The following is a 13,126-nucleotide window of genomic DNA, read 5'->3' as shown; positions in this document are numbered from 1 at the left end:
GTCCAATGGCCATATTTTTTGAGACAGTTATGAATCTCCAAAATGGTGGGGTCCAGGTGCAAAATGAGCTGCCGTCTCAGGGTGAAGGAGCAGAAGGCAGCTCTCTGCTTGCTTTGCTGTGTGATGAGTTACCTCGGGAGGTGGAGGCCTCAGTGGTGTGGTTCCTCACCATCTGTATTTGATGTGTAAAGGGGTTGGGTACCTCACTCTGCATTAGGTTTGGTTTCAGAAACAGGGTCTGTGACGGGCCCACACTTTTTCCTTTCAGCTCTCCCTTCAGGGAGATCCTCATTAGTATTTCTGATTTCTGATAAGAAAGGCAGTTTTCTAAAAAGTACATCATTTTTAAATGTTTTAATTGAGTTCAAACACGTTTCCATGGGGGATAGATTCACTATTAGAAAAAGATTATAGTTCTTAAAAGACAGTGTCTAGGAATAATCTTTATGGTTCTAGAATAGAAAATTATGACTCACGTTGATTTAATTGAATGCAGTGGTTCAAGTCTGATTTCCCTTCACAGTCATTGAGTGTTGAGGGTGAGGATGAGAGGCAGATGGGTGGTTTCACATGTTACCTGCGTTCGGCACATTAGTGGTGTGGTGTCCACGGTGGCCCTGAGCACACATCCACCCAAGGAGAGCCCTAGGAGGTTGACATCCCTGGGTTCAGGTTCCAGTTTATTTGTCTTTGTCCCTCCCTGGCCCTCTACCCTGTCATGTTTGGGGCTTAGAGTGGAAAGGTTGAGGAGAGGCTTGAGACCTTGGGTTTCCTGAGGAAGATGGAGACCCTTGGTCCTTTGGTTGGAATGGCAATGTTGTTCACACACAGCCACACGGCTTCCTTCCGCAGGACCAGGCTTTGGTGCTTTTCTCTCTGTGCGGGTCACTTGAAATTTAAAAGTTATGAAAAGCTCTAAAATCTCCCATTATTGATGGATGGATGATCCTTGCTTAATGTTTCTCCCTTAGGGTAGTTTCCTCCACTGATATAGTTAGATTGTACCAGGAAAAAATACAAGCTACACTAATATCTGGGCTTCCCAGGTGGTGCTAGAGGTAAAGAAATCGCCTGCTAATACCAGAGATGCAGGTTCGATCCCTGGGTTGGGAAGATCCCCTGGAGGAGGGAATGGCTACCCACTCCAGTATTCTTGCCTGGAGAATCTCACGGACAGAGGAGCCTGGCGGGCTACAGTCCACAGTCACAAAGACTCAGACATGACTGAGTGGCTTAGCATACACACATACACACTAGTATCTCTCTGTGACAGTGATTTAAAAATTCCAGGACAGTGACAATCTAGAAAGAAGAGTTTTTATTTCAGGATACTTGACTTTGGATTTTACAAGTTTTGTTCAGTGAACATGTGTTTTATAATTTATAAAACACATAACAAATAAAGTTTTGTTTATGTTTCCTTTTGAGAAAGGAATACTGTGTATTAGGCGTAGATAGTGTCGCTGTCCCTGCCCGTGAATGTGTGACATCCCCACGTTAACCCCATCGTGCCCTGGATAGAGTCCTGAAGGGTAAATATGGACTTGGAGAAGCACTAGGCCCCAGAGGCTGGTGGAGATGTTGGCGCTCATTCATGCAAGGGCCCTACATTTTTCCTTTCCAAAAGGCTTCAGCTAAAGCTCTGAAGAGTCCATCCCACCTAGAGAAGTTCCCTGAGAGTGCATTTCACTGCAGCCCTAACACTTCCCTTTTGTTCTTCTCCACAGCTTTCCATGAAGTCTCAGTTTACCCCAAAAAGGAGCTTCCCTTTTTTATTCTCTTTACTGCTGGATTGTGTTCCTTCACAGCCATGCTGGCCCTCCTGACACATCAGTTCCCGGAACTCATGGGGGTCTTTGCAAAAGCTGTGAGTATTTGCCAAGAGAGAGGCCTCAGGCAAGGGGCAGGGAAAGTCATGAAAAGCAGCATAAGAGAAACGGGGAGGGTCGTGTAAAAGTGGATGTGCTTGTACTGATTCTTTGCTCACTGATAGTGAATTTTCAGTATCATCAGTGGAATCAAAATGAGAAAGTGTAGCTTGTTTATTACTGCATGCCTTGCCTCATTTCACATACAAAAAGATTCTCAGCAGTTCCCCCCAAAATGCGTGCGTTCTAAAAGAATTACATGAAGAATTAAGGAAATCCTAGTAAATGAAAAATATTTGGGAGGTTATTCAGTTTTATATAAATTGAATGACATTATTTCTAATCTTTAGATATTGTAGGTCTTTCCTGCAAGAAGGATAGAATTTACATTTTCAAAGATGATTTAAATTTTAAAAGTTGTAATGTCAACAAATTAAATTGTTTGGGGAATGAACTGAGATGGTGTGAAGGGTGTCTAGTATTAATAAGTATAGAAATATAATGTTTAGAACTATCAGAATCCATTAAGACTTTAAAGAAGGTTATGGTATACGTATAGCTGATTCACTTTGCTGTACAATAGAAACTAACACAACATTGTAAAGCAACTATATGCTAATAAAAATTTTTAAAAAGAGATGCATTGAGACTATAATATATCCACCAAATTTCAAACTTAGTCTTGGAAAAGAATATACAATATCTCATTAGTTATTATACTGAATTCATGTTAAAATGATAATTTTTAGATATATTGAGTTAAATAAAATGACTATTAAAATTTTTTTCTAAAAAAAAAGATGGTTATGGAGAAGAGCTTTAATGAGAAAAGTCATCTGCATTGACAACCAAGAACCATTGTTTCCTTGATGAAAACTGACTATTTCCACCTGTACACACAGTGAGGATAAGTTTACTAATTTTGCCACAGAAGAGTTTCAAACAGAAGGAGTCAGAAAAAGAAAACCAATTGTTTCCCTGGAACTCCATTCTGATTTCAAGGCAAGTGGAGTCAGAAAGGATGATTTCTAACTTGGCTGGGTTGATTTAATCCCTTTCCAGATGATTGACATTTTCTGCTCGGCAGAGCTCAGGGACTGGAATTGCGAGAGTATTTTCATGCGTGTTGAAGATGAACTGGAAATCCCACCGGCACCTCAGTCTCAACATTTCCAAAACTGAACTCATCATCCTCCTCCCCCCACCACCAAACTGCTCCTCCTCCTGTATCCCTGACCCTCCGCCAGTGGCTCTGACATCCACCCAGTCACTCAAGCCAGAAACTCGGCAGCCCTCCCAGACTCTTCCTTCTCTCACCCTTTACATCCCATCTGTCTCTGTTTCCTCTGTCGGATCTAACCTCCTGAGCTGCTTGGCGGTCAGTAGATGGAATTCACCTCTCCTTATCTTCTTTCTTCTCCCATGACTCTCTTAGCTTAGATCTCTGTGATTTCTTGCAAGAGTCTTAACTGGTCTCCTTTTTTCCAGGCTTCTCCTCTGCCAGTATTTCCTTTGTACTGACCCCAAAATGGTCTTTTTTAGAAAATCTGAGCATGTCACTTCTGTGCTTGAATTTCCCCAATGGTTTCCCACCAACATCAGGATAAAGTCACAGATCTTTAGCATGGCACACAAGGTCCTTTGTGATCTGGCCCTTGCTTGCCTCTTCAGCCTACTCTCTCTCAACTCTTGCCCAGGCACTGCTCTTGGGCCACAGTGAATTTCTCACCGTTCCCAGATGCAACAGGCTCTTGTGCCCAGTGCTTTTGCACGTGCTGTTTGCACTGTGTGGAATGCCCTTCCCCATTACCACCAGCACTTGTCCAGTCTACTAATGCCTCTTTGTTCTTTTATACTCGGCTTCCTTTCTAAGTTCCTCCTAAGCTGAGTTAGAACCTTTCCTCTCTGATCCCACCCATGAATACCTATATTATTACATTTATTGTACTATATTATAATTGTTAAAATCTTGTCTGACCCCCTTTTAGAATGTGAGCTCCTTGCGAGCAGGACTGTGTCTTCCTCATCTCTGTATCCCCATAGCTTTGCCTTGCACATAGTAGGTTTTCAATAAATGATTATTAAATGAATAAATGGTAGTGGTTTCTGCAGAAAGAATCAGTGTAAAAACTCAGATACAGCTTAGCATTTCTTCTTTTATAATTATAATCATAGATGCTAAGAGTTGAAAGGACCTTAAACAAATTGCCTTCAACAGTAATTTGGTAGAGATCACCTAGATGCATGTTGAATACTTTTAGCCATGGGGCACTCACCTTTTCAACATGGAAGCCCGTTTCATTATTGGATCACTCAGAACTCTTCCTTTTATTGGTCAAGTCTGCCCTCCTTTAGTTTCTACTTATGTTCCTATTCTACTCTCCAAAACTATAGTGAACAACTCTACTTCCTCTCTGAAATTCTTGAGGCAGTTACTACATTCATGGCCACTTCTTCTAAGTTAATACTTTCTCTTTTTTTCTGGCAGAATATCTTAAAGTTCCTTACCATGATATGATTCCTGAACCCAGTATCATCTAAGCTTCCCTATGGATGCTCCCTAGTTTATGAGCCTATGCTATTCATTATTTGCTTCTATCCCAAGCCAACCTCTGAATTAAAGTAGCTGCCAAAAGTCTGGGTAGATTAGAGTATAATGTAAAATTTAAAATAAGAGTATATTTACAACATTAGACAATGTCATTGGCCCGGTATTCTTCCTTAAACTAATGTACAGCTCTTGGTGGGAGTTTGGGATCAGGACAGTGATTCTTAGCCTCTGGTGTGTGCAGAATTCACCTGGCCCCACCATTAGGAGTTTAGAGTGTTGAGTATTAGCGCCCAGGAATCTGTGTTTTTAACAAGCTCCCTCCCCACCCACCACTCATTATGAAGATGGGTGGGTTGAAGACTATTCCTTCAGAGAATGCTGGCCTCACGAAAGCCTGCCTTCTAGCAGCCGTCTGTGGGTGCATGGTGCAGTGTCAGAGCCATTGAGGTGATAGCTTTCTAGGAACCAGATACCCTGGCTGCACCTTCAAATTATCTGGGAAGCTTAAAATTTACTGATGCCTGATCTTCCAACACAGGGGACTCTGACTTAATTGGCCTGGGGTGCAGCCTGGGTATCTGAGTTTTCAGATGCTCCCCCTTGGTGATTTGGGTGTGCAGCCCGGGCTGAGAACCACTATATTATACGGAGTGACTGCCTGAAGCCGCGTTAACCAGGGAGAGGGCTAGAGGGAATGGCAGATAGTACATAGACTACGACTGGGCATTTCCTAGGTTAGGCTGCGTCGCTGCCACAACATCGCAAAGATGTGTTCATTACAGATTAGACCAAGGGCCACTCTCCTCATTTAATATTTCCATAGGGGGAGCCTGGTGGGCTGCCGTCTATGGGGTCACACAGAATCAGACATGACAATGACTTAGCAGCAGCAGCAGCAGCAGCAGCAGCAGCAGCAGCATAGCTTTGAGTCAGAGACCAAATGATTAAATAAAATATAAATTTGCCTTTATGGTCCTCTTATTTTATATGCTACCAAGGTGTGACGCGACCCCCGAGCAAGCGTCTGCCTGCAATGTGGGAGACCTGGGTTCGATCCCTGGGTCAGGAAGATCCCCTGGAGAAGGAAATGGCAACCCACTCCACTATTCTTGCCTGGAGAATCCCATGGACGGAGGAGCTTGGTGGGCTACAGTCCATGGGTCGCAAAGAGTCTGACACGACTGAGCGACTTCACTAAGGTGTGATAGTTTGGTCAGCTACTCACAGTTTTCAAGTGTAGCTCAGATAAATTTGCTTTTAAACCTCTGCCTGGAGGATCACATTCATCTCCCCTTCATTAAGGTTTAGCAGCTTCCAAAATGTCTGGGGAGCTTTTGTGGAGAAGGAAGATGGATAGCCTGAAGGAGACAAGCCCTGTCTCCCTCCTCTGCACCACCCGCCCCCCTCACCGCCCCCGAGCCCTCGCCACATCTTCACTCTTGTCACTTCATCAGGCCCCTCGTGAAGACCCCCACAGGTTATCACAGCTGCCCTATAGGCTGCCTGCAACCATTTGCAGCTTGTGAAAATGATTTTCTCAGCCCTAGCCTGAGATAATGTCCCTGGGATAATGACTCTTAGTAGATGGAGAGAGATTGCACCACCACCCGCCAGGCTGCGTGCAGCTTGGGAACTCTCCAGTGTGTTTACATGTTGATATGCAGCCAGTAAGGAAGCCCGCAGCCAAGTGTGAGCCACTGGAAAATAGTAAAATGAGAGGCTTCAACTGGCTCTCCCCGCCTAATCTAATCTACCTCAATGACTTAGAACTAACTCTTCTTAGAATGTTTGGTTACCAAGATAAGGTTGCTCATATAAATAAGTGATCGTTCCAAACTCAGCCCCTCGCAGAATGTGGGAAGGTCAGTGTGCTGACCTCTTCTGTTTGAAGGGCCCTGTCTTTACTCCTCTGGTCTCTCTCTCCTTCCCTGAGATCCAGCCCCCTGACTTCTGACTCTCGTCTTCAACTTATAGACCCTGACCTCTTTGAAGTCTGATATTGATTACAGTGAAATGTCAATTGTCTGATTGCAATAGGGCACCTGGAACTTATTCAGATAAGCAGAGGCGTTTCAAATGTTAATGAAGCATGTTGCGAGCCATGACCTTCTTCTAAATAATGGTGTTTTGGGAAAAGGAGGATCAGGCTATTGAAGTGTTGCTCTCTCTTTTATTATTAGTTCAGTTGCTTTTTCTCACCACAAGACACTGATTAAATTATGGTGGGTTTTGGACCATGTATCTCTGCCCTCGGGACAGGAGTTTTGGACACTGAGATAGATGAGCTGTTCCAGGGTTGCCTGGTGTTGCTCATTCAGACTTAACTTTTCAGGCAGTAACATTTCCCAAGTCCCTCAGTGAAACTGTTGTTTCTCCATGTGCATTGGTTGAGTTTTGGGTCAGAAAGTGTTGACTGATTTTCAAACTTGCAAAGAAATATAAATGAGCATCCAAGGAAGTAAGGCATGTTCCACCAAACTTTTTTTTTTTTTTTTTTTTTGGTAATACCTCCTGATGAAAGCCACTGACATTTGTCTAGCTACCAAGTGAAAAGAGCTTATTAGTTTCAGGCACCTTATTAGATTGCTGCTTCTTCCTGGTGGGTGAGGGAATGGGGAAGAGGACACGAGGAGGGCTACTAAGGAGGAAGGTAACCTAGTAACAAAGGGTGCACATCCCAACTGGGTGAATGCGAGAGAACTAGGATCTCTAGGAAACAATTCAAAGGATTCTTTTCTCAATTCTCCCAAGGATAGAACATCCTAGATACAAGGGAGAACAGTAAATGATCACATAAGCGGGAGGTATCAGGACTTACTTCTCTTGTGGAACCTGGTTGAGAGGCACAGGTGTGGTCCAGGCAGGCAGGGTGCATTCCATCTTGTGGCTCGGGGTGTTTGCAGACCTCAAGCTGAGCAAGGCTTGCCACTGAACTAGGCCTCCCTTTTATCCAAGTCAGGTCAGTGCCCCAAACAAAGCAAATAAAGAGGCGGGCCTTTGTTTTGAACCAACCTTGTGACAGCATCTTCATTTGTTGTGCTACCATGCCGTGGCTCCCGGTGTCCCCCCAACCCCCAGTTAGTGCAGAAAGTCACCCAGAACTCAGACTTTGAGTGATGCCTTTCATCTAACCACTCTGGCTCGTGTTAATGCGGCAGTCATTCCTTCCCACCCTCAGTCACAAATTTGGTGGTTATAAATCTGTTTTTGGTCAGGTTTTCAGGATATGACAACTTCACCAGCAAAATCACCTTGTTCATTGGGCCCCATCTTCATCTCTTGCCAGGATGCCTGGGTCATCCAGACCAGTTTAGCACCTAGCTCCTCTTCATGGAACTATTACATACAGGAAAATACATGTTATGGAGCCTTGACAATCTCTGATTACAAACAAATGTTACGTATGCATATTTTAAATTCTGCAGTGTTACTATGTTGGGCTGATACAATCAGGAGACTTGCTCCATATTACATTCTCAGAACTAGGATTTAAGTCTCTTTCAGAGGCAGTGTGGGCAGTAATTGCTTGTTCCTGGGTCTAGGATCTCCCACAACTACATCCAGCTCTGAACTGAGAAGTGCAAGCCATCCAGTTAGTAGGGTGAGCAACCACGTGGTACTGCCCGCCCAGCCAAGGATAGTTTCAGAAAGTCAGGCATTGCTGTGCGCTAGCACCTTCCAGAGTACAAAGCCATCCTTCCTTCACTCAAGAACTATTGAGGCTGCCTTATTCCTGTATGTTTGTCTTGAAGATGTATACTAATTTATTTTCACATAAGCATAGGTAGAAATTAGTTATTTTTGAAGGAGAAAAATACAGAAATAGATAATCATATATACATATGTATAGTTTTTTAGTTTATTTTCCCTTATAGGTTATTATGAAATGTTGAGTATAGTTCCCTGTGCTCTACAGTAGTCCTTATTGGTTATCTCTTTTATACAGAGTAGTGTGTAGTGTTAATCTGAAACACCTAATTTATCCTCCCCCTTTCCCTTTGGTAACCATAAATTTGTTTTCTATGTCTGTGGGGCTATTTCTGCTTTGAATGTAAGTTCATTTCTATCTTTTTTTTTTTTTTTTTAGATTCTACATGTAAGTGATATCATATGATATTTGTCTTCCTCTGTCTGGCTTACTTCACTTAGTCTGATAATTGCTAGGTCCATCCATGCTGTTGCAGATGACATTATTTCATTCTTTTTATGGCTCAGTAATATTCCATTGTGTAACGATTCCACTTCTTCTTTATCCATTCATCTGTCAGTGGAAATTGAGGTTGCTTCCAGGTCTTGGCTATTGGAAGTAGTATTACAATAAACACTGAGATGCACAAAGCTTTTCAAATTACGGTTTTCTCTGAATATATGCCTAGGAGTGGGATTGCAGGATCATATGGTATCTCTATTTTTAGATTTTTAAGAAATTTCTATACTGCTCTTCTGGAGAAGGTAATAATAATAATAATTCCTGCTGGCTTAGATGGTAAAGATTCTGCTTGCAATGTCTGAGACCCAGGTTCAATCCCTGGGTCAGGAAGATCCCCTGGAAAAAGGAATGGCTACCCACTCCAGTATTCTTGCCTAGAGAATCCCATAGACAGAGGAGCCTGGCAGGGTGCAGTCCAACGACCACACAGAGTTGCACACAACTGAAGCAACTTAGCACGCACACACACATATTCCTCTCCATAGTTGCTGTACCAATTGACTTTCCCATCAACAGTGTAAAGATGTAGAATGCCATACCCTCTCTGGCATTTATTATTTGTAGACTTTTTGATGATAGCCATTATGACTGGTATAAAGTGATACCTCGTTGAAGCTGTGATTTGCATTTCTCTAATAGTGATGTTGAGCATCTTTTCATGTGCCTTTTGGCCATTTGTGTGCCTTCTTTCGAGAAACATCTATTTAGATCTTTTGCCCCCTTTTGTTTTTTTTGAGCTTTATGCACTGTTTGTATATTTTGGTGATTAATTCTTGTTGGTTGCATCATTTGCCAATATTTTCTCCCATTCTTTAGGCTGTATTTTTGTTCTGTTTATGGTTTCCTTTGCTGTGCAAAAGCTTTTAGTTTGATCAGGCCCCATTTTATTGTTTTTATTTTCATTAATTACTGTAGGAGACAGATCCAAATGATATTGCTGGGATGTATGTCAAAGAGTATTCCACATTTGTTTTCCTCAAGGATTTTTACAGCATCTGTTTTTACATTTAGGTCTTTGATCCATTTTGAGTTTGTTTTTTGTGTATGATGTTAGAGTGTTCTAATTTCATTCATTTACATGTAATTGTTCAGTTTTCCCAGCACCATTTATTGAAGACACTGTCTTTTTTCCATTGTATTGTTCTTTGTTAAAAAATTTATTTATTTTAATTGGAGGCTAATTACTTTATAATATTGTAGTGGTTTTTGCCATACATTGACATGAATCAGCCATGGGTGTACATGTGTCCCCCATCCTGAACCCCCCTCCCACCTCCCTCCCCATCCCATCCCTCAGGGTCATCCCAGTGCACCAGCCCTGAGCACCCTGTCTCATGCATTGAACCTGGACCGGCGATCTATTTCACATATGGCAATACAGATGTTTCAATGTTATTCTCTCAAATCATCCCACCCTTGCCTTCTCCCAGAGTCCAAAAGTCTGTTCTTTATATCTGTGTTTCTTCTGCTGTCTCACATATAGGGTCATTGTTACCAACTTTCTAAATTTCATATATATGTGTTAGTGTACTGTATTGATGTTTTTCTTTCTGGCTTACTTCACTCTGTATAATAGGCTCCAGTTTCATCCACCTCACTAGAACTGATTCAAATGTATTATTTTTATGGCTGAGCAATACTCCATTGTGTATATGTACCACAGCTTTCTTATCCATTCGTCTGCCAATAAACATCTAGGTTACTGTCCTAGCTATTGTTAAAAGTGCTGTGATGAACATTGGGGTACATGTGTCTCTTTCAGTTCTGGTTTCCTCAGTGTGTTTGCCCAGCAGTGGGATTGCTGGGTCATATGGCAGTTCTGTTTCCAGTTTTTGAAGGAATCTCCACACTGTTCTCCATAGTGGCTGTACTAGTTTGCATTCCCACCAACAGTGTGAGAGGGTTGCCTTTTCTCCGTACCCTCTCCAGAGGCTGCCTTATTCTTAAGTGCAAGTTCAAACTGACACTGAAGGCCCTCCCCAAAGCTCTTCTGTTTGCTTCTGAGCGCTCTTCTTTTATCCCTTCCAGCAAAACTGAACTGTTTATTATCTTCTGGTCTTCCTAGCTGCTTTGCTTTACCATTTCTGTTCCAGCTGTTTGTTGAGCCTGGAGCCCCCCACCCCATCCTCCACTCCCCCTCCACCTTGCTCACATTTCTTTCCTTACTACTCTTACCTCATCTCTGTTTTTTTCATACCCCAGCCATCCGCTGGGGACTGTTTCAGTCAGCTCATTTTCAGCTTCTCCTGTTCCTTTCAACAGAATGGATTCTCTCCCTTTCTTGACCTTCCTGGTGCTTGGCTTGTACATCTGTCTTCTGCTGCGTTATGGTCTACCTGGTACAGTTCTTAGTAGCTCCCTTCCCCCTCCCCCTAGGTGTTGACCTTCCTGACAGTGGGACTTTTGTCCTAAACAGTTCTATATCTCATCCAGTACTTAAGTGCCTTACTGAGTAAATATGTCCAATTGTTGTGAAAGAGGCAACATAGAGAAGGATTTCGAATCTTATACTCTCGAGTTTTCGTTACACAAATCTCACCCTTGATGATCCTTCCATAATGTGGTGCAAGCCTTCCCAGTTTGTATTCTACTGGTTCTTTTTTGAAAAACGAAGAAAAGATTCTGAGGTCAAGTAAATTTGGGAAACTTGCCTACCGTACTTCTTTCTGAGGACCTGCAATCCATAGAGCATGTGACCAGTAGAGGAGCCTGTTTTAATTGGATTAAAGGCATATCTACCAGTTTGACCTCAGAACTGTGCTCTCTGCTCTGTGTATGTACTCATGTCCTACACTGCAAGTTCCGTGGGAAATTCTTGGTGGTGTAGACTGTGCTGTACTCTCTACAGGGGACTGGGACAAGGGATTCCACAGTATGAGGACCAGATATTGAACCTTTGTGAGTCGATACATTGGTTCTGAACAGAGAGCAAGCAATCCATCCAGATACCCGTCTCGTGCCTGACTGGGTTTAGGCACTTCCTCTGCCAGCTGCTGATGGCTTGTGGAAAGAGGCTGATTCTTCATGAGAACATAATAAGAACAGACTTGAGATCATGTTAAATGAGTCTTAGGTGAGGCACCTGGCTTTTTTAAAAGGCGCTTTTAAAGAACATTATTCTCTACGTGAAAGGCAGAAAGGAATTCAGTAACCAAATGAAAGAGATTCTGAAGGTCTCTTCAGAGGAGCACCTTTTCCACAAGGATGTGTGGTCCATGGACTGGCTGGCCCGCTACCTTCACCCAGGCTCCATGGTACTCACTGCTGAGCAGCTGTTTCAGAAAGGAGCCTGGGCTGCGGGTGTTTGGGAGATCATAGGACCCCAAAGCAGCTGACAACCATCCCACAGACTGGACTTTTTGTTGTTGTTGCCTTTTCCACTTAAAGCTCTATAACTACACAAGCAGGCGGAGTTGTTGTCGCCATGCTTTAGCTCTTCTGCTCATTCACCACCTGTCCTCCGTCCCTTTTGATGGTGCTGGTCATCTCCATGGGCAGCCTCATATCCTGAAGACAGTTGGAAGGCCTCAGCACTGGGGGCAGCTGTCCAAGGAGTGGAGGGCCTGTCAGCCAACATTTCTTCCCTTGTCCATCAGAACTCGGGCTGGGGTGGCAGGGTTGGGTGAGGGACAGAAACTGGAATGCAGGTTTGTTCATCAACCAGCATTTCCTACAAACATAAATATGTAATCATAGTGTTTGGGGACTTTTTATGATGCAGAGACTTAATACACAAGCATGGGTTGGAGAGGTTCATTTTATAGTCTTGAACAAAATCTCTCCTGAGGGACTTCCCTGGTGGTTCAGTGGTTAAGAATCTGTCTTACGATACAGGGGACATGGGTTCAGTCCCTAGTCAGGGAACTAAAATCCCATATGCCATGGAGCAACTAAGCCCATGTGCCACAACTAAGACCTGATGTAGTCAAAGGGAAAAAAACCATCTCTCCTGACTTGTGTGCTCTTCTGGTTTGTTCACAGTTCCTCAGCACTTTGTTTGCCCCCTTAAACTTTGTCATGGAAAAAGTGGAGAGCATCCTGCCATCCAGTCTGTGGCACCAGCTGACTCGGATCTAGGGGAGCCCACCCGTCCTTCCATTCACCTCGCCCAGCAGGCTGCCACCGTCTCTTTGTGCCAACTCCTCGTGGACCGCAAGAAAGCATGACTTTGGAAAAGGGAAGCCATTCCAGGATTTTAAAACCTTCATGAACTGTCTGTTCCATATTAAAAGCTGTTTTTGTTGTACAAAATTCACTGATGTTCAGTTCTATTATATTTTGCCTTCAGAAAAGAAAAAAAGTCAAAAATAAACTTTTGTGTATTGCAGCAACCAGTTGTGTCTCCCAACCCTAAAATCATTGGTATCCAAATAAACCTATAGGTTACATTTAATTTACTAAGGCCCCCAAATCTGCTGAACACCACACGATGGTATTCTGAGCTGAGAGGACTGATTTCAGCAGGCCATTGGCACCCCTTGGCTTGGAAAATAGACT

The 13,126-nt window shown here is 43.1% G+C and overlaps 1 protein-coding gene across 22 annotated transcripts in view; it reads left to right on the top strand.

Moving 5' to 3' along the window:
- The window catches only part of ST7 (suppression of tumorigenicity 7), a 276,264-nt gene extending 263,384 nt beyond the window's left edge, over positions 1-12,880 (top strand). For 11 of the 22 annotated variants that reach the window (XM_069586679.1, XM_069586677.1, XM_069586685.1 and 8 more), the window contains 2 exons: positions 1,728-1,867; positions 12,611-12,880. In XM_069586679.1, coding sequence (XP_069442780.1) covers positions 1,728-1,867; positions 12,611-12,706 — 236 coding nt within the window. In that variant the 3' untranslated portion in view covers positions 12,707-12,880. Of the gene's footprint in view, positions 1-1,727; positions 1,868-2,930; positions 3,984-12,610 lie in introns of those variants that run through there. The other 11 variants (XM_069586678.1, XM_069586689.1, XM_069586691.1 and 8 more) reach the window with 3 other exon arrangements.
- Positions 12,881-13,126: the final 246 nt, after the last annotated feature.

This window comes from Ovis canadensis, chromosome 4 (assembly GCF_042477335.2).
Source record: "Ovis canadensis isolate MfBH-ARS-UI-01 breed Bighorn chromosome 4, ARS-UI_OviCan_v2, whole genome shotgun sequence".
NCBI lineage: Eukaryota > Metazoa > Chordata > Mammalia > Artiodactyla > Bovidae > Ovis > Ovis canadensis.
This window is presented reverse-complemented; position numbering and strand designations above follow the sequence as displayed.